Raw genomic sequence first — 19,426 nt, forward strand, 5'->3', positions numbered from 1 at the left:
TTTTTTAAATCAAAATATATATATATTTTTAATGTAAGTAAAAATATACAGAGAATTTTAGCCTTATATTATTAATATACTGTTATTTAGTAATATATTAATTGGAGAGATAAGGCTCTGTTGGATGTCTACACGTGGAAGGAACCGGGCTAATTAAGAGCCGATCGCTGTTGACGGTGCGAAAATTATATTTATTCTTCTTTGGAATTAAACGTATGTTTCGGTCCCTATTCGGACCATCTTCAGCAATGTGCTGTGTGATATGTAGATTGTAACAATTTAATTTAACATGACGGTGACCACTCACGGATGACAAGGTATTCTATGTGGTCTCCTCTAGGTGCCAGCCATAAGGAGGAACACTTCACCAGTCTGTAAGAAGCAACCGTCTTTCATTAGCGTTCGATACTGACTCAATAAATATAATTTTCGCACCGTCAACTGCGATCGGCTCTTAATTAGCCCGGTTCCTTCCACGAATATATTAATGTTTTATATAGAAAATAAAATTAAAATTACACTTATAATTGCAATTTTACAATTTGAGATTTAAAAAGACATTTTATATGTAATACGATGCTTATATTAATAATTACATTTACAAAATTACACTCTGAAATATTAATACAATTGATATAATTAAGATATATAATATATAATATTATATATTAATAAGATATAATAATAATTAATAATTTTATATACAAAATATTTTTATTAAACAAAGTATCGAAATATAGAACAATACTGCACGTTCATTGAGTAATAGATAACGAATAAAAAAAAACAGAGGATTATGATGAAATAATAAGTGATAAAAATGGTAGCGGCAAATTACGATGATTACAAATGATAAAAAATAATGACAGTAATTACGGTCACTGCTCAAGGTCTCCAACATGCTGTTTTGTTACAGCGTGCAACAGATATTATACGGACTCAAACTTTAATTTGATCTTGCCTATTGTCGGTTATGTTTAACAGCAAATAGTTTCTGCGAAAACGAAATTCTTTTGGCCTTGTTATCGCCTTCAGAATTATTGGGTAATAAAATGTAGCTGGAATTACAGATGATATACGCCTGTATTCGTAATAAACAATTGATCTTATCTTTTTTCAGAATAGTATTACATTTTAATGTGTATTATTACACTTTACGCGATTTTAATCTGAATAATATTACGTCGTACTGATGGATAAAATAATTCAAAATAATATTATTACTATTGACTTTTATTTCAGAAATATTTTAGAAATATTGGTTTATATTATTTTATTTTTATTTTTATTTTTGTTATTTATTTTATTTTTAATTATATTATTTATTTTTAATATAATTTTTTGAAAAAACGAAAATAGCAATTTGTTTATTCTTTAGACCTTTTCTAAAATATTTTTTTATTTTAAAATATTATTTTATTTTTGAATTTTAATATTGTAGAATTTAAATAGAAAATTAAAAAAATTTAATTTAAATTGAAAGATTAAAAATCTCAAAATTTATTAGAAGTCCACCTTTATTTTTAGGTTTAAAAAGGACGTTCGATGGACGATAATCGACTTTAAACCCAGCTATTTGCCACGGTATCTAAAATGTCACCCTCTCCAACATCTTGTCCCAACCCTTGTTCCGTCCGGCTACAATTTTATGCGACGCTGCATATACAAACTAACTTCTACCATTACCGACTGCCATTATAACCGGCGACGTGAGTCGCTTACGCGAACTCCATCTTCGCTTTTACACGTACATAAGCGCGTATATATGTACGTGGTTGCCGCATATTGCGTTTGCAGTGGCTGGTCGTTAAAACGTTGCGCTTTATCACCGTCGCGACACTAAATAATTTACAGGGCGTTAAGGTTACTTTGTTTATTCATATAAGCTTGCGTACAGGTGCCAGATGCAGCATAATTCATGAAATATTTGAGCTTTCGGGTTGTAATAAAGAAAGAAAAATAAGAGTAAAAATAAAGAATAAGAAAATAGAATAGAAAAATAACTGAGTTCTTTTAAACATCTATTGAATAGTTATATTATAATAATGTAAATAATAATACAATATGTAGGAAAAATATGAATGTAAACAAAAAAATATAAAGCAATTTATATATAAAGTAACGTAAAAATACAAAAAAGGAAAGATAGAGCATAGAGACTTTAATATATACAAAGCAAATTATTTCAAAAAAAAAAAAAAATAAGATTTGTAAGAGATTCTAGAATGGCTGAACGATTGAAGACGAAATATTAATTCGCAGCGTAAGTCATTAATTGCACACATTTATTCAGAGTTCAATAGGATTGCTCTTCCCATCACGATTTTCTAACTGCCTTCTTTTCGACTCGCACTTGAAAAAAATAAAACGAGGCTATAGAAAAGCGTTTTTTTTATTTTATATAACTTTACAAATATTAATTATATTATTTTTATAATTCTTTATATCTAATATTTCGTAATGACTTTTTTTATAAGAATTTTTATAAATAACATAAAATTCAAAAAATTAAATTTTTTTATACACTGTTGAAAAATTTTTGTAGTTTGTTTAAAATTTTTGTGTAAAATAATCAACACATACATGTGTAGATTTAACATATGCCTGCTATATTAATTGAACTTAACAAATTTAAAATGTAAAATTATTAAAATAATTTAAAAAATATGTTAAAGTAACACAATTTGAACGTATTTATTAAATGTGTTAAAATTTACAGAAAAAGAGTGTTGATTTTATTCTATAATAATAAAAGTGGGAATAAAAATTTACAGAAGAAGAGTGTTGATTTTATTATTCTACAATCTTAACTTTAACATAAAAGTTATGTTAATTGTACACATAATTAATCTCAAATTACGATCAAAATTGCATTTTCTTTCTGTTGAAATATTTTAACATAGTATCGGTGTTACCACATTTAACACATCTATATTATGTTAAATTAACACAAAACTTTGAGTGGACCGTTTGGGACATGTGATTTATGTTATATTTAACACAAATTTTCTAACAATGTAACATTTTAATTACGTATAGTACAGGAATTGATATAAATAAGTAGAATATTTCGAAAATGTTTTGAAAAAAACAAATGTTATATTTTATTGCATTATTAGCACAAACAAGTCAGTTACAGTTTAAGAGAAAGCAACAAGAAACCTTTAGAGTATATTAAAAACATATAAAATAAAGATTATTAATGCGGGATTTCTACAACCTGTTATTATTTTTTTACATAGAAAGAGTTTTACGTAAAGAAAAGAATGTATTTCTTCAATTAGGGTTTGTCGATAAGAGCTACCGTAGGCAACGCACACTGAACACCCTTCATTGTCTGTTCTGTATTAGCTTCTTTGGGTCCTTTATATTCAACTGCAATAATAAAAGATTATTTAAGAAACTGGAGATATATCGTATAATTATAGTGTTTATATAACAAATTAAAAAAATTATTATACCGTGCGTATACCAAAAGTTTCGGAACGGCCAATTATCTCAGAAAGTATATTGATTTATTGGAAAAATATTTCAGATAAAGTTCAAAGGAGGCCAATAAATCTTATTAGATTTTAAGTCCGGGGCTCGTGTTGAGCCCAGTAGGGCCCAAGTCAAATTTTTTAAATGAAATATGGAATACATTTTCTTGCAGCATTCATGTATATATGTATACATTTATGTATACCTGTCACAAGTATTTAAAAAAGTTGGGGTACTATTGCAATAGCATATTCTTGAGACCAAATCAAGTCTTGTCCTGTATCACTTTTCTCTCCGACGAATAGCTATCGAGATGTCGTAAGCTAAATATTGGAAAAGTTACCAAGTTTTCCTTAAATATATCTCAAAAAGTATAAGGCAAATAAAAATATGTTTTTGACAAAAGTTGTTCAAATTGATTAATGAAAAAAATTGATAAAATAAAAAATGGGGGTTTTTATTTAAAAAATTTGACTTGAACTCTACTGGGAACTTTTGGTACGCACATAAAAAATAATAATTAGTAATGTGATATATAAATAATAGAATATTTATTACGTGTTTCATAGCACTTGCGAACAGTATCCTTCGCTTGGTTTCTCTTGGCTTCGTCAGATATAAGATTATCAAAATCTGCAAGACCTTTTTCTAATATATATTTACCCTCTTCATCGATCTGAAATCAGTAAATTTGTAATTTATAAAATAATTTACTATATACACATAAAAAGTGAAAAAGTTAGTATTTTAAATTTTTATGGAATAATAAATTCTATAAATTCTTATATAGAAGTCACTCAGATTGTATTGTACATATTCTCATTAATACGATTTGTGCTATTAATTTTTTTGATTACTAGCGATACAATTTTTCTTTTATATTACGTTAATTGTAATCTGCAATATTATACATAACACGTTATTAAATATTTGATAAGTTATAGTAATGTTATTTAGTTGCTAGTGATATTTATTGTGTCATGTTATGTTATGGGATAGATAAAATTAACTATCGCCATTAAGGAATATTTTCATTATTCCTTTTCTTGGTAAAAAATATTTACATATATTAATTTTTCAGACATTTTAACTATAAATAATAGTGATCGTTGTTAAAAGCATTTAAAATTGATTATAAACAGAAAATAATCTTATTATTTCTGCTAATTAAATTTCGAATTTATAAGATTTGTATGATTTATGGACAAATACAATTAAATTAAATTTATTGTATAAAATTGAATTGAATTACAATTGTTATGACAATTATATATCAATACACGTATACGCTACCTAGATAGCACAGATTAGTTTCACATACGTTATTTGAACGTATACATAGTTTCATAACCGTAAAGAACCATTAAAAAACGTTTGAAGCAAAAAATGTTTTTGAAACCATGATTTAAGAAACGTATTTGTTACGTTTCTACAGTTAACAAAAATACCTATTTGTTAAATTTTTTCTTTCAAAATTATAATTTGCTTTATCTATATGTATAATAGCTGTAATAGTCTTTTTTGAAACATTTAAATTTATATTGCACTAATTATTGCACAAAATAAATCATTTTATCCATGCACATATATCCACTTATTTACTTAAATTAATTTTGTCCTACCGGTCTTAATCTATTTGTCATCGGAAAAATCTGAGCTAAGAAAACTTTCAACAGTTGTAAAATAAACGTTCTACTGAACGTGGCCATTGAAAGAACATTTATACGTGTGTTCCGTTTTGAAGAATTTCCTGAACTGGTGCACAATAGTAATGCAATTAAGTTAGAGTGAGACAAGTATATTTTGTTTCACTTTAACTTATTGCACGAATGCGCACCAGTTCAGGAATTTCTTCGAAAAAGAATAGACGTCATAGATGTCTGCATAAAGCTTCTAGAACATTCTCACGCATGTCTCAAAGACGTCATAAACACGTTCAAAAGACGTGAAAAGTAGGAATTTTAAATGTTTTTATCTAAAATGTCTTTATCATTAAAACAAAACGTTTCTATAATAGTTTTTTAAACGTTATTTTATCGGAAAAGAAACGTTCCATCGAACGTTTTTCGAATGGACATTTTTACTCATGAGAAACGTTTCTAGAAATCGATTTTAAAACGTTTCGGAAAAACGCTTATAATACATTTCTGAAACGTGTATGTGCTACCTGGGTATGCACTAGCGCAGAGAAAATTGACTTGCCTTTTGACATATAAACAGTTTTTATGAGTCACACGGTTGTAATCTTTAATAACTTAAGTTTTACTTTTATAAGACAAAGTTTAGATTTTTAATTTAACGGTATACAAAAGAGTGGCACATTTATGTAATGGTATACTCTGCATATTTTCTATACTAAGTATATTTATACAATAAATATGTAGATACATACGTTGCCTCCCTTCTGAAGAACGCAAAAGATTACCTCGGGTCCAGCCGCTGAAAAAAATTATTATCTACACAATTCTGGTCTAACACTATTTTATTTATATTTATCTAATAATTACTGATCTAATAATTATTTGTAGATCCCTATTATTAATTGCAGCTCTTATCAGCATTGGGCAAGTTTGAAGCTATTGTTAGAAATTAGTGATTTATGTATTGTTTATCGTTCCGGTTCTCTAATTTTGTTATATAACATGACACTAATTCTTAGTTGATTTTATTATATCAGAGAAAATATTTAAAATGATTAAATCGTATATCGTAATTATATTGTCGCTCTTAGATGATGTTTGGAAAGTATAATATTGTTTAACAAAATCACAATATTTGTTAACAATAAAAATATGTGAATGTTCTTTTTGGATTTTACTAATGGGTTTTAGATATGCCATAGAATAACCAAAAATAAGAGATTCAGGTTTTTTATATCTATACTTATTTTATTTTTTTTTACTATAACATATTTTTTCTGTTAATATATCCAGTAATATTTTAATGTCCTGCCAAAAAAATTTGACCACAAAATATTCTTGTCGAAGCTGTAGTTGAAGTAAAAAGCTAAGAAAATAATTTTCCATTAATAATTAAATTTTGAAATAAATAAAACTTTAAACGTAATTTTTCTTGAAACTATGTTTTTGAAATTAGCGAAATTTTTCGAAAATTTTTGAACTGATTGACTTACAACTTCTGCACTGATCTTCAATATATGAGTTTTAAACTAATCAACTTTACTTTTTGTGAATTTCTTAATTTTAATACCAAAATACATATAATTAGTTGTTAATTTCATTAATTTTTATTTCATGGTGTTAGCATTATGGTTTCTACAAAACTAATACGTTCACTTCATAATTTTGAAAGTAAATATTTTTTGCTATCAAAAAAGTTAATATTTTTTGTAAGAAGGTACTATATATATTTAATACTTACGCGGTTTGTTTAATTCTTGGCTACACTTTGCAACGTTCTCATGGAAACGTGTCACTTTTTCATTGGCGGCGTAGACCACTGCCTGAAATCCAAAAGACTCATTTAGTCTTATATATACCTATTTTCTAATATATTTTTTATATATTTCTTAATACTTATATTTAAAATATTATGCAAATTATATTACAATATTATTTAAATTTTAAATATTTTTTTTTAGATATTCTGAACATAGGTTTATGCAAAATGTTGCGAATAAAAGATGTGGGAATAAAGCAGTTCATTATTAGGATAATTCTGCAATAAGATGGCAAAAGAGGTGAAGAGTTTTGTGCTATTGTTTTAGTGTATAATTAGTGTACAATATATGCATGCTTTTAAATATATATGTTATAGTCAAAGCCCGAAACGCGGGCATTCCTAGGATTGACTAGTCAATCCTGGGGAACGACCAAGCGTCTTGGTCAAAGCCCGAAATAAGTTTTGCGTTTCGGCTTTTGACCAGTCAATCCTAGGAATAACTAATACGGCTGGTCAAAGTTAGAAACTTAAGAAAAATCACTTCGGACTTTGACCAGTCAATCCTAGGTGTGGCTTAATTCGGACTGTGTGACGGTTAACAAATAAAATCAAGATTTTTTTTACTAAATTAAGTTCTTATTGTTAACATAATGTAGCTTTTTATTTACTTTTTTACTCTTGTACATAGTTTTTTTCTCCTTAAGTTTAAAAATGTAGCTTTGGTAAAATATTGAAATGTCTACAATTAGGGCCCCAACAAAAAATCAATTAAAAAGAGGTAAATTCTATGTATTTTTGCCCCCCGAATCCAAAACTGTTGATAAAATTTGAGGGTCGCTTGTATTTACTAAGATATTGTGGTAAATATTGACATAAAATCATTATTTTCAAAAGTTAATGACTTTGTGGGGTAGACCTTGCTTCACCTTGCACAGTAAACATAAATCTCGTGTTCTCACAAAAATTATAACGTCACAGTGTTCGACCGACAATCGAGCAATGAAGTCTATCGTCAGTAGTCCTGTGTTATAACAATTAATAGAACAATGAAATTATTTCAGTTTCTATCCATGTGTGAAAGGCAAAATGAATTAATAGAGTTTTTGCGAAAATGTGGCGTAATTAAAACAGAAATTATAGTCCGCGTCACTAACCTATGTAGGTTAGTGACGCGCTTTAAAAGTATTTAAGTGTTTAAAGCGCGTCATCTAACCTATGTAGGTTAGTGACGCGCTTTAAAAGTATTTAACTGTTTAAAGCGCGTCACTAACCTATCAACATTCCACGATACGGAACGCGAGAAAAACATCTCATCGGATACATGGCAGAATTTTTTTTTAAACGGCGATACAAGTTTAGCAACAGAATAGTTGCTTTTTTCGAAGCCATCGGAAAATTTTTTCCACCGGAAGAGAATACAACCGACAATGAGTAATAATTAATCCGTATTTGATAAATAAAAAAACCAAATATCCGAGTTTAGTGTTTTTTTTCATTTTCTTAACGATATCTTAAAAAATACAAGCGACCCCCAAATTTTATCAACAGTTTTGGATTCGGGGGGCAAAAATACATAGAATTTACCTCTTTTCAATTGATTTCTCGTTGGGGCCCTAATTGTAGACATTTACCAATATTTTACCAAAGCTACATTTTTAAACTTAAGGAGAAAAAAACTATGTACAAGAGTAAAAAAGTAAATAAAAAGCTACATTATGTTAACAATAAGAACTTAATTTAGTAAAAAAAATCTTGATTTTATTTGTTAACAGTCACACAGTCCGAATTAAGCCACACCTAGGATTGACTGGTCAAAGTCCAAAGTGATTTTTCTTAAGTTTCTAACTTTGACCAGCTGTATTAGTTATTCCTAGGATTGACTAGTCAAAAGCCGAAACGCAAAACTTATTTCGGGCTTTGACCAAGACGCTTGGTCGTTCCCCACACAGAAAAATAATATTCTTGATTTGAAAATATATTTAGTTTAAAGTTCCAGCAACATGGAAATCTTAAAATAAAATTATATTGCGTTAAACGAAGAAAATTTGCTTGAATGAAGTCATTATATAGTTCAACCAAGAAAAAAAATGTTGAAATAAAAAGTTGAAATTCTAATAAGAAGATGTAGATTGTTTCGTATATACGCAAGATTACTATGAGCTTCTTATAAGAATTTCAACTTTTTATTTCAACATTTTTTTTCTTGGTTGAACTATATAATGACTTCATTCAAGCAAATTTTCTTCGTTTAACGCAATATAATTTTATTTCAAGATTTCCATGTTGTTGGAACTTTAAACTAAATATATTTTCAAATCAAGAATATTTTTTTTTCTGTGCAGGGTTGACTAGTCAATCCTAGGAATGCCCGCGTTTCGGGCTTTGACTATAACATATATATCTTAAACATTATTTTGTATTAAATGTTAACATGACGGAGTACTTACAATTAGATCAGAGATGAGATTCGATATTTACGAATAGATTTGTATCTATTCGCGTATATTTCAGATTCTCTATGATTATTTTGAAAAATACAAGTAGAGAAGACCAGAGCTAGTTGGTACACTTTTTTAAAGATTTTTTTTACACGTAACTAATAAATGGAATACAAGCCGCAAATGAATTTTTCAATAGCCGTATATGGTTATATAACACAAAAATTATTTTTTTAACTAAATAGTATAATTAATTTTGTCGCATCAATAACAATTATAAGGCGACGACATTTGTAACAACCAGCTCCATATACGGGGTCAGTTGTTACAGTACTAGATTATTAAGTTGTGAAAGATCCAGTTTTCAAAGTATAATATATTTAATAAAGAGAAATGACAACATGTAACAATATGTGTTATCTTACACTTACATTGTTGAGTACAAAACTATAATATAAATATAATTTAATTGATGTTCTGTATTGACGGGTTCTGATACGTAATAAGAGACGTTAACGGTGAAATCTTACATAAGATTAAAATATCTGCCGCTGTTATGCCGAAATTATGTGTTACATCGACGGAGTTGGTCGAAATTATAAGTAGAACAGCAGTATAAACAACCTACCCTGTCACAATCAGTCCCGACCTACCATATTTAGATATTTTGATTATTGTTTAAACAAAAAAATGTTTTAAGACTTTAACATAACTGGAAGTTATTACGTTTAAAGTAAAGATTTTAAAGACACAGTTAGATTTATGATATGATAACCATATTTATAAATATAACATTTAGTACATCACTGATTTATTTAACTTTTGGCTATATATAAAACTAAAAATATTTTCTGTCTGTGAAAATACGCTACTCTGCCTAAAATAACTAATTGAAATATTATCGCAATGTTTTTGCGGAAATACTATATTTTTTATACAATATTATCTTTTGTTACTTTTACAATAATTGCCGTGTACCAACTAGCCCCGGTCTCCCCTACTTTTCAAAGTAAATTTCAACTTGTACAAGATGTGTTTGAATATTCTATGAATATACTTCGATATGTAGAAACTGGCGCTTTCGAGTAGGACAGAATTGTAGCCAAAGATTTAAATTTTCTATATGAGCAGCTTACTCTTATAAAAAATTTTAATTATAAAATTATAGTTATTTTGATTCTCAAATTGAAATATTACTTTTAAAACATTTTATGCTTTTTGGAATATCGTATTTATAAGTTTTAAAGTTTAAATTCTACTTATCTTAAAGTCTGAGAATAGTTTGCTTAGGACGATTACAAATACCACATAAAATATCCACGATTTTTCTGAGAATTATTTCAATTCAAATGAAGTTGGAATAATGGATTTGACTCAAATTTATAAATATATATTATTGAATTTGGTTATATCTTTAATTTGTCAAAAGGACAAAAATTATGTTTGTTAAGCGTTTATTGTGATAAAAGACTTTCTGCATTCTGCAATAAAGTATCTGTAAGTACATTTCAAAATCTACAAATATATTTTTATTTTAAAACATTTTATTTTTTAGAAAATAATCCAAATGGGTAAAACTTAACATTAAGGGCGACCTCACCGATTTCAATGACCTTGATATATGTTGTCAAGGTCATGACTCCGAGTGACCTTCAGAAGGTTTTAGCCGTCGCTCGTTATTCGTTAAAAAGTTATTAACAAAAAAGTTTGAAAAATATAGCAGTTATTTTGAGTATTAAAAGGCATAAACGACTAATATGTATGTGGAAATAATACATGTATGAACGAAGAAAAGTCATTTAAACCAGTGAATCGTTATATTAAATAGTCTTTTTGTTAAAGCAATTTATATTCACTGCAAATAATTTCCCGACAAAAATTGCACACTGAGAAAAAATTCAGGTTTAAATGATCGGACAATCGTTCAAAAATTAACAAACGGGTAATTCGATAACTTTCAATCGGACTTATAAAAAGTCGATCAAGGCCAAAATAATGTCCGATCAATGATATCCAGATATCATTGATAATTGGATATTTTTAATCTCAGCAATTTTTGTCGAGTAATTATTTGCAGTGAATATGAATATGAAAAATTAGAGGTATAAGAGCTTAAACTTTTTAGTTTATTTTTTAATGTTATTTGATGACACGAAAAAAGAAACAGATATTAAAGAACTTTTTTGCTGTATATTGTTTTATTTGGTTCGTATTGTGCAGTTCGACTTACAAGCAGACATGCGACGAGCACCAGAGTCTTCATTTTATCGTTCTCCGAGAATACTACTAATTCTGGCAAACGTTTTTCCTGCACTATAACGCGTCGATAAATCAACCGCGTATTTATACTCAGAAAATAGTTGATGACGTAACGATTTATTGCATACACATTATATATACATACATGGAAACGGGTACTGTGGTCTGACTGATTTACATTACATCTAAAGATAACGTTCTAATTAATATGCTTGGTTTTTTAATCTCGCAGTCCATTATGTTAATAATAATTAAGATGCAAACAAGGAGAACGTAAATCACTTGAGAAACGTTGTTTATAAAATTGCAGAAGAAAATTACATAATTCTATGTATATTCTATGTATATATTCTATGAGTTGTACGTATTATTTATATAGATTTATATAAATATGCGAGGTCTGTGTCAGAAAAGTAATGAGATTAAATCGAAAAAATTATTTATTATACATTTGTGACTAAATTATAATGGTCCCATTTAAAATATGACCCATCAGCATCCCGCTGTCAACGGGAGCTGTTTCCACTGTTCGAAGCATCCGGGATAGATAAGTCCGTTTGAAATAAGGCTGTTTATACTGTCCGTCATCGATCTTTAATCGATTCTAATGATTCAAAATGGTGCCCCTTAACGTTTGACTTTACTTTCGGAAATAAAAAAAAGTCACAGGGGGAGAGGTCTAGTGAGTAGAATGGCTGTGGTAGCACCGCACACACAATCCATTTTTTAGCCAAAATTTCTCGAATTGAAAGCGCCGTGTACCACCAAAAAATTTGAGTACATGATAAAACGTTATCACTAAATTATTTTCTTAACTTTTCATAACAATGCGTGGCGCTCTCTTTCACATCGTACATTTAACTTTATCTTATTATAATATATTAATTATATATTTATAATAGCATATCTTTGTTGAATTCTATTTTGTCACACGGAAAAGAAATTAGCTACCGTAGCAAATCTATAGTCGTAAAATATGGACAACTAACTTTTTTTGCTGCGAGAGCTATATTTTTAGCAATAATAGAAAAACCTATTGCTGCTATTGCTAAAACTATAGCTCTCGCAGCAAAAAATGTTAATTGTCCATATTTTACGACTTCTTATTTTTCCGTGCACTTCATAACGATTACAAAAACGGTGACGAGGTCCACTAACACACACTTATGAAAAATGTTATAATGACACATGAACGCAACCAAACGAATCGAAATTTGTATCGCTTTTAAAGGAAGGACTGTACTTTACGACTTTACGTTCTGCGTGATTACGATTTTTCAGTGTTGCCATATTATGCGCTTCAGATTTAATCTCATTACTTTTCTGACAGACCTTGTAGAATATTAATTATTTGTCATTAATTACATATTTATAAATTACATATTTATAAATATTGTTAATAAATAATGAGTTATTATAGTTACTTTCTAAAAGTCGAAGAATAAAATATCACTCAAAACGAGTGAAATGCAAGTGTAACGAAAAATGAAAATTGAGCCTGTGCACTTTGAGTGATTCGTCACTCTAAGAAAGAGTAAAATTGCACTTTATAAGTTGCAGTGAAATTGCACTCCATATTTGAGTGAAAGGGCACTCTTTTCGAGTACAGTGTGGATCAGTGTCCATAAAAATAGTTATGTCACTCTACAATTTTGAGTGGAATTTCACGCTGTTAGTCATTTATCAGTCAATCTTTAGTGACTCGTGATTCACTATAGCTTTAGAGTGAGATCGGATCACTCCGGTAGAGTGACCGCTCTAAAAATTTGAATGAAAAATTCATTCTTATCTTATAAGTGCCCGCATTTACTCAAATTAGAGTGACAACCTTCTCTTTTGGCGACTATCTCAATCACTCTAATATTAGTAGCAAAACCACTCTATGAAACTTAGAGAGTAAACAATATAAATATATGTACATTTAAAGATAAACAATAAAAAAATAAAAAAAATAAAAAGTCATCAATATAATACATGAAAGATAAAGAATAAAGAGTAAAATATGTATGTTTATGTGAAAAGAGAGATAATGAAAATGAAGAATACAGAATAAATTACAAAGAATAAGGAAAGATAAATAAAGAATATAAAGATAAAAGAATTGAGATTCAAGAGAAAAGGGGAAAAAATGAGAAATAAAAAAAGTAAATAATTGATAAACAATAACATATAGTAAACTTTTTTATACTCATATAATTTTATAAGATTCGCAAAATTATTACTCTAAAGAAAAAAATTATTTATCACTTTTCTTGCAATAATACTTAAAATGCTAATACAATACTGATGATTAGCTATTCGACCATGTCATGTGCATCGAAATCTTGAGGTACTGCTATAGTCCGAGAGATCACTCCTTTTATAGAATTAAAATGACATTTTATCTTTTTGGAAAATTCTTACTTATCTATATAATCGAATAAGATACAAGCCGTTTTCGGTCTAAGCTTAGATCTTAGGCAGCTCAACTTATCTAGATAATTTATTCAAAGTGCTTTTAGAGTATATATAGCTACATAATCTTATTCTAGTCATCTTCGGAGGAGTGGACATTACTGAAGTAAGTACGCGGCGTCAAAATCCAATGAAAGTTAATCACTAAATGTGAAAAGAGGGAATGCATAAATTTTTGTAATATGTTTATGGATATGATGTGTCTTGTTCATTATTTTTCGCAATATAAGCGCAGCACAAGTTTCTTAATTTTTTTATAATATTGTTATTTTTTAAGGCTTATATCGATTAATTATTTGTTACTCGTTTTAGTACGAGTTTATATTTTTACTTGATCTTGCTGTTATTTTTTGCTTGATTATTCACGAAACACTATTTCTCTTCATTATTCATCTTCAGTGGGATTTCAACGCGGATTTCCGTGGTTGAAATAAAGTATAATGGAGGTTAATTTACGCGAATATCTATTTGCATAGTGCACGTAACGTTTGAAGTTTGTTTCTCAGAATAAACTTTAATCCCAGCTAAATATTATTAGAAATAAAACGCTGTATTTCTTATCTCTTGTCGGAAGTTGCATTGATGCATATTATGCATAAATTATACTGCTTAATCTTATTGTTAGATCACTAAATCGATGGATTATTATATCAATTCGCTACAGTTAACGTCACGTCATCGTTTTGCAGAAATAGACGTGTAATTTTTTACACAATATTTGTTAAGAATGAGTATTGTCGTACTTAATGCGAAAAATTTTTCACGGTTCGTTGCATGATAAAAACAATTAATTTTGCATTTATTTATTTTAATAAGGTAAAATCAAGCTCGTAGCATTACGACATTAAGCACATAAAAATAGATTGATTGTGTAATTATGTTATAATGTATGCATCAAGCGTGAAGATAAACTACCAAACCTTATCTGGAATTTTTGTATCAATGCACTTTTGATTAAAATATCTCAAGAGAACTGAAACCACAATAAAAAATCTAATTACACTTTTTTAGTATACCTTGTCACGACTTTTTCACTCCCGGAGCAGTCCGGGGCGTGTGCCGGATCAAAAGGGGGAAAGGAGAGCGGGATGGTAGGCCTCTCCGGTGATTCTCTCGCACCTCCGAAACTCCACAAAACGATTCTAATGTTGGGCGCCAGACGCGTAAATTCGCGTCCACGAAATCGCGAGAAACAAAAAACGAGACGCAAAACGAAATAAGTCGGTGTGCGAGGGAATGGCTAGCTCGACCTAATAGCAGGGCGGGGTTGATGGAGGGCAGCGCGGTACTTGGCGGGGTGACGTGTGAATTATTAACTCAGTCAGTAACAAATAAAGAGCAACGTTTATTATGTAATAGAACAAGGGCCATGATGGCGTTCACTAATAAGGAAAATGCTGGCGCGGTTGATAACGCGGGCGTCAACTTTCAAATAACAAAACGATAGTAACGCAGACGCCAGAAAACACGGAGAATGAAGAAAAGTTTGTAAACGCGCGGAAGGCGTCGTTATTCAGCAAATAATATCAGGAGAAATTCAAACTCACAAGAGCGTCAAAGTCGTATAAATTACGCCGGTAATAATAAGAGTATTAAACTGACGAATAATGTAGGACATCGGCAAAAGTTACGATCGAATACGACATAACTGGGATGAACGCGAAACAATAGCGTGAAATGCCGCGAAATGATAGTGCGCCACGCTCGGAGTGCGTGAACGCAAGGTCCAAATCCGTGCAGGGATTCTGTCGCCAAACAATCTTAATCTAACGCAAGTAATAATCTTAATCTAACGCAGGGAAATATCTTAAACTAACGCAGAGGACGAACGTGACGCGAGTAACGTCCCAACGCAAGAGGGAACGAACGCAAGATGTGATATCGCCGAGGATATCCTAACGCGAAGAATCAGGCGCCGAGGCGCTCGACGTAACGCGAAACACGATACTAACGCGAGGAAATCTGAGGTTAACGCAAGTGATTCTGATCGAACGCAACACCCGCGATCGTCAGCGATCGTCCAACGCGAAAAATGATGCACCGAGACACTCGGCATCACGCGAACTACTCGAATTAACGCGATAAAATTACGGAATTATCGCGAGTAATAACGAGACGCCAGATTAGGTCGACGCGAATGGTATCTTAAGACAAGCAACATCCTAACGCGAATAATATCTCAACGCAGCCGATATCGCGAGGATAATCTAAGTGTCCGGACGCGAATCGCAAGTACGCAATCAAACCAACGCGAATAACCGTCTGATGCAATTAATATCGCGTGCGGAATCTAAGATTCGACCGGGCGAAATACTACGCACAACGAGACACGCGGTCGTGAACGCGAAGGGCGCGAGAAATGGCGTACTCGCGATATCGAACGTCGTCATTGACGCGCCTACCGCGATCTCCAGGAGTTCGTAGATTCCGATCGCGATCCCACGGCCACGAGACCATTCCGGTGCCCCTCGCTCTCGCTATCGATCGCTAAATACGCCTTGTCGGCGAATACGCTAATTATCGCGAATATTCCCGAGCGAGAGCGCGACCCGGGGAGCGGTGTCGTGGCGTTACATGCTGAATATTACCGAGGCAACCTCACCGTTCTTCTGCTCTCCCTCGAAAGCTTCTCGCCGTCGCCCAAGGGTCGGGAGAATCGCCAAGAGAATCGTCCCGATATTCGCCAAGAAAATCAACTGTATTTCGCGACTGATTTCACGCGTGTTTCGGCTGTCGAGGACGATCCAGGAGTGCTCCCGAAATTTCGCTCGATGGCGGAATCGATTGCGCGCCCCACCCCGGGCGTACGCAGCCGCTCGACGTTAACGCGCGGACCAATTAGGGGCGAGCCCGCAAGCTCGCGACGTATCCTTGCGCAGGGCCGACAATTCCGGCTCCCGCAGGGCGCTTAAGATTTCCTCGCGCGTATGACGATTTCGCCGGGATCCTTCCCGGTAGCGGACGAGACGCTAACGTCCCCGTGTTTTTGGTTTCGGTCCGGGAGTGGTGGCCATCCACCCCGGAGTCCTTTTTGCAGGTGAGGAGGGCAGGCGAAGTTCATTCCGCCCCGGCATCCCGGGGCCCTGCCTCTACGGGTCCGTCCTTCGCCGTATCATGCGCCACGCGCGTGTCCTTCCGCGCTCCCGTGCGCCCGCCGGCCTGCGAGTCTCGCCGCGGTCCGCTCGCGTCGATCGATATCCTGGCTCGATTCCTCTTGGTCGACTCAATCCGCATTTTACGATCCGCTGCATCTCCTCAGGAACTCCAGTCTCAGCTCGGTGAGGCGCCACGTATCAATACAAAATAACAAAAAAAAGGATCAAAATACGGAAACGCAATTATAATTATGCCCCTGGAGATCTCTCGCTCTGACTCTGTGAACCGTCCTCGGGTGCAAAACGGATAATTATTGAAAACCCGCGCCTTGTGACGGCGGCGGGGCGCTGCCACGATGCAGCGAAACTGCAACGTCACAACCTATATAAAGCTGCTTCTCCACTGGAGTAACACCGAGCAACTTTTTGTTGATGTTCCATGTTTTTTAAAAAAGTTGCTAGTTGTTGCCGAATTTTTCTTGAAGTTCCTTTATGTTTCTGTTGCCTGCGACAAAAATTGTTGTGTGTTTCAATTCAAAACGGTAGAGATGAAAGGAAAACTAGCAACACGCGTCAACAAGTCGCAACAGAAACAAATGTTCCTTCAATGTGGCTGTGGTATTCAGTTACCAGTGACACAGTCGCAGTTATGGTCGCATTATCCAAAAATATTTCCCGAAATCCAAAAAACCCAAATGTTCTTGTGATTAATCCAAAAAACCCAAATGTTACTGTGATTATGTTGCTTTAGTGTAGACAAAATGTTGTCATAAGTTGACATATTTCGAAACATTTAGCAACAACGAGCAAAAAAAGTTGCTCGTTGTTGCTCTAGTGGAGACGCAGCTTAATGTTAACACAAACTTTATTGAGACTAGTTTGAATAAAATTAGTATAGTCAGTTGTAAGATTTCAAAATCTATTCCGTAATTTTCCCTTAATTCCATTGACATTCCATTGATTTCATATTTTAGTTTCTTAGTCTTAAGTACGCACGTATAAGAAACAATTTTTTTCCTCAAGGTGCATTTATAGCGCATTAGAAAACGCACTGGAGATAGTGGAAATAGAGATATACCACATTCACACAAAGGTTTTTCCAATGTTTACTTCTTTCAGAACAAAATAAGCTGCCTCATCAATTTTGTCGTTAAAAACTGTGACAGTTGTAGAACTAATAATTACACTCTTTTAGTTATCTTGATTAGAAGTAAATTAGAGAAAACGCCTTTAGGCGTCAGTACTGGATCTTGGTAGCCTAATAGTATTATTCGCGTGAATTTTTATGTACAATTCTTCGTCAATCAAACTACGTGCCGTTACTAACGGTCTTAAAACGCAGTTTTGACTGAAGCTAGAACATTACGATCACATTATTAAATTGATAATAATCACACTAATACAAATTATTAGAATATTAAAGATATACAATATGAAAAAAAAGCGGGATGAGGATAGGATGCGGAATATATATAGGATATAAATAAATTTTTATTTCGCCAGTTAAATAATAAACAACAATGGGAATATTAATCGACTCTACTGGCCATTATAATCGCCAAGACAATACAACCACAATTTGGTTCGATTATCGTCAAGACGCTCTTTTAACCAATATAAGCTGATGTAATCTTGGATACTTATACATATATAAGCATCTCATTTAAATAATTAAATTTATTGCGAAAAATACCCGGTAAGGTAATATTTTTCTTAACGATAATCGAACCAAATTGTGGTCGTATTGTCTTGACGATTATAATGGCCAGTAGAGTCGATTAATATTCCCATTGTTATATATAGGATATGTTGCAAAAATTAACACTCCAAGATTCGAACCTGGACCTCCCTATTCTGGAACTGTCTTTACCAATTCGATTATTGAGGTATGTGGTAATTTATCGCAATAATTTATAAATATTAAGAAAAACGTCTTTTAAGTCAAATAGTAACAGTCTTTCAAGACCGACGTATAATCAGCGTGTACGTAGTTTATTGCTATAAGCAAAAAATGTACATAAATTCACGCGGAAAATATTATTAGACACAAAAAAGATCCAGCCTGACTATATTATTGGCACATTTTCTATTTATTTGATTGTTATCGTAACAATCATGTCTCACTTATTATGATTTTTGCATTATGTTGTTTTATTTGGTTTGTATTATGTATTTTGATTTACAAATAGACATGTGACGAGTATCAGAGTCTTTACTTTACTAATTCTGGAAAAATGTTTTCCCTTAAACTATAATGTTTCGACACCTCTCAGCCACGGGCAAGAATGTTATTTCCGG

General features: G+C 31.8%; 1 protein-coding gene across 1 annotated transcript; it reads right to left on the bottom strand.

The window, feature by feature from the left end:
- Positions 1-3,077: 3,077 nt before the first annotated feature.
- LOC139784235 (uncharacterized) lies at positions 3,078-11,673 on the bottom strand. The gene is made up of 5 exons (XM_071723402.1): positions 11,551-11,673; positions 6,862-6,943; positions 5,873-5,919; positions 4,039-4,156; positions 3,078-3,375 (listed from the first exon to the last, which is right to left on the bottom strand). The coding sequence occupies exons 1-5, from the start codon at positions 11,581-11,583 to the stop codon at positions 3,281-3,283; spliced, it is 375 nt and encodes a 124-aa protein (XP_071579503.1). The 5' UTR covers positions 11,584-11,673; the 3' UTR covers positions 3,078-3,280.
- Between the last annotated feature and the right edge of the window lie 7,753 nt (positions 11,674-19,426).

This window comes from Temnothorax nylanderi, unplaced genomic scaffold, assembly GCF_030848795.1.
Source record: "Temnothorax nylanderi isolate EJ_2023f unplaced genomic scaffold, tnyl_v1.0 TNYL_tig0599_pilon, whole genome shotgun sequence".
NCBI classification, from domain to species: domain Eukaryota; kingdom Metazoa; phylum Arthropoda; class Insecta; order Hymenoptera; family Formicidae; genus Temnothorax; species Temnothorax nylanderi.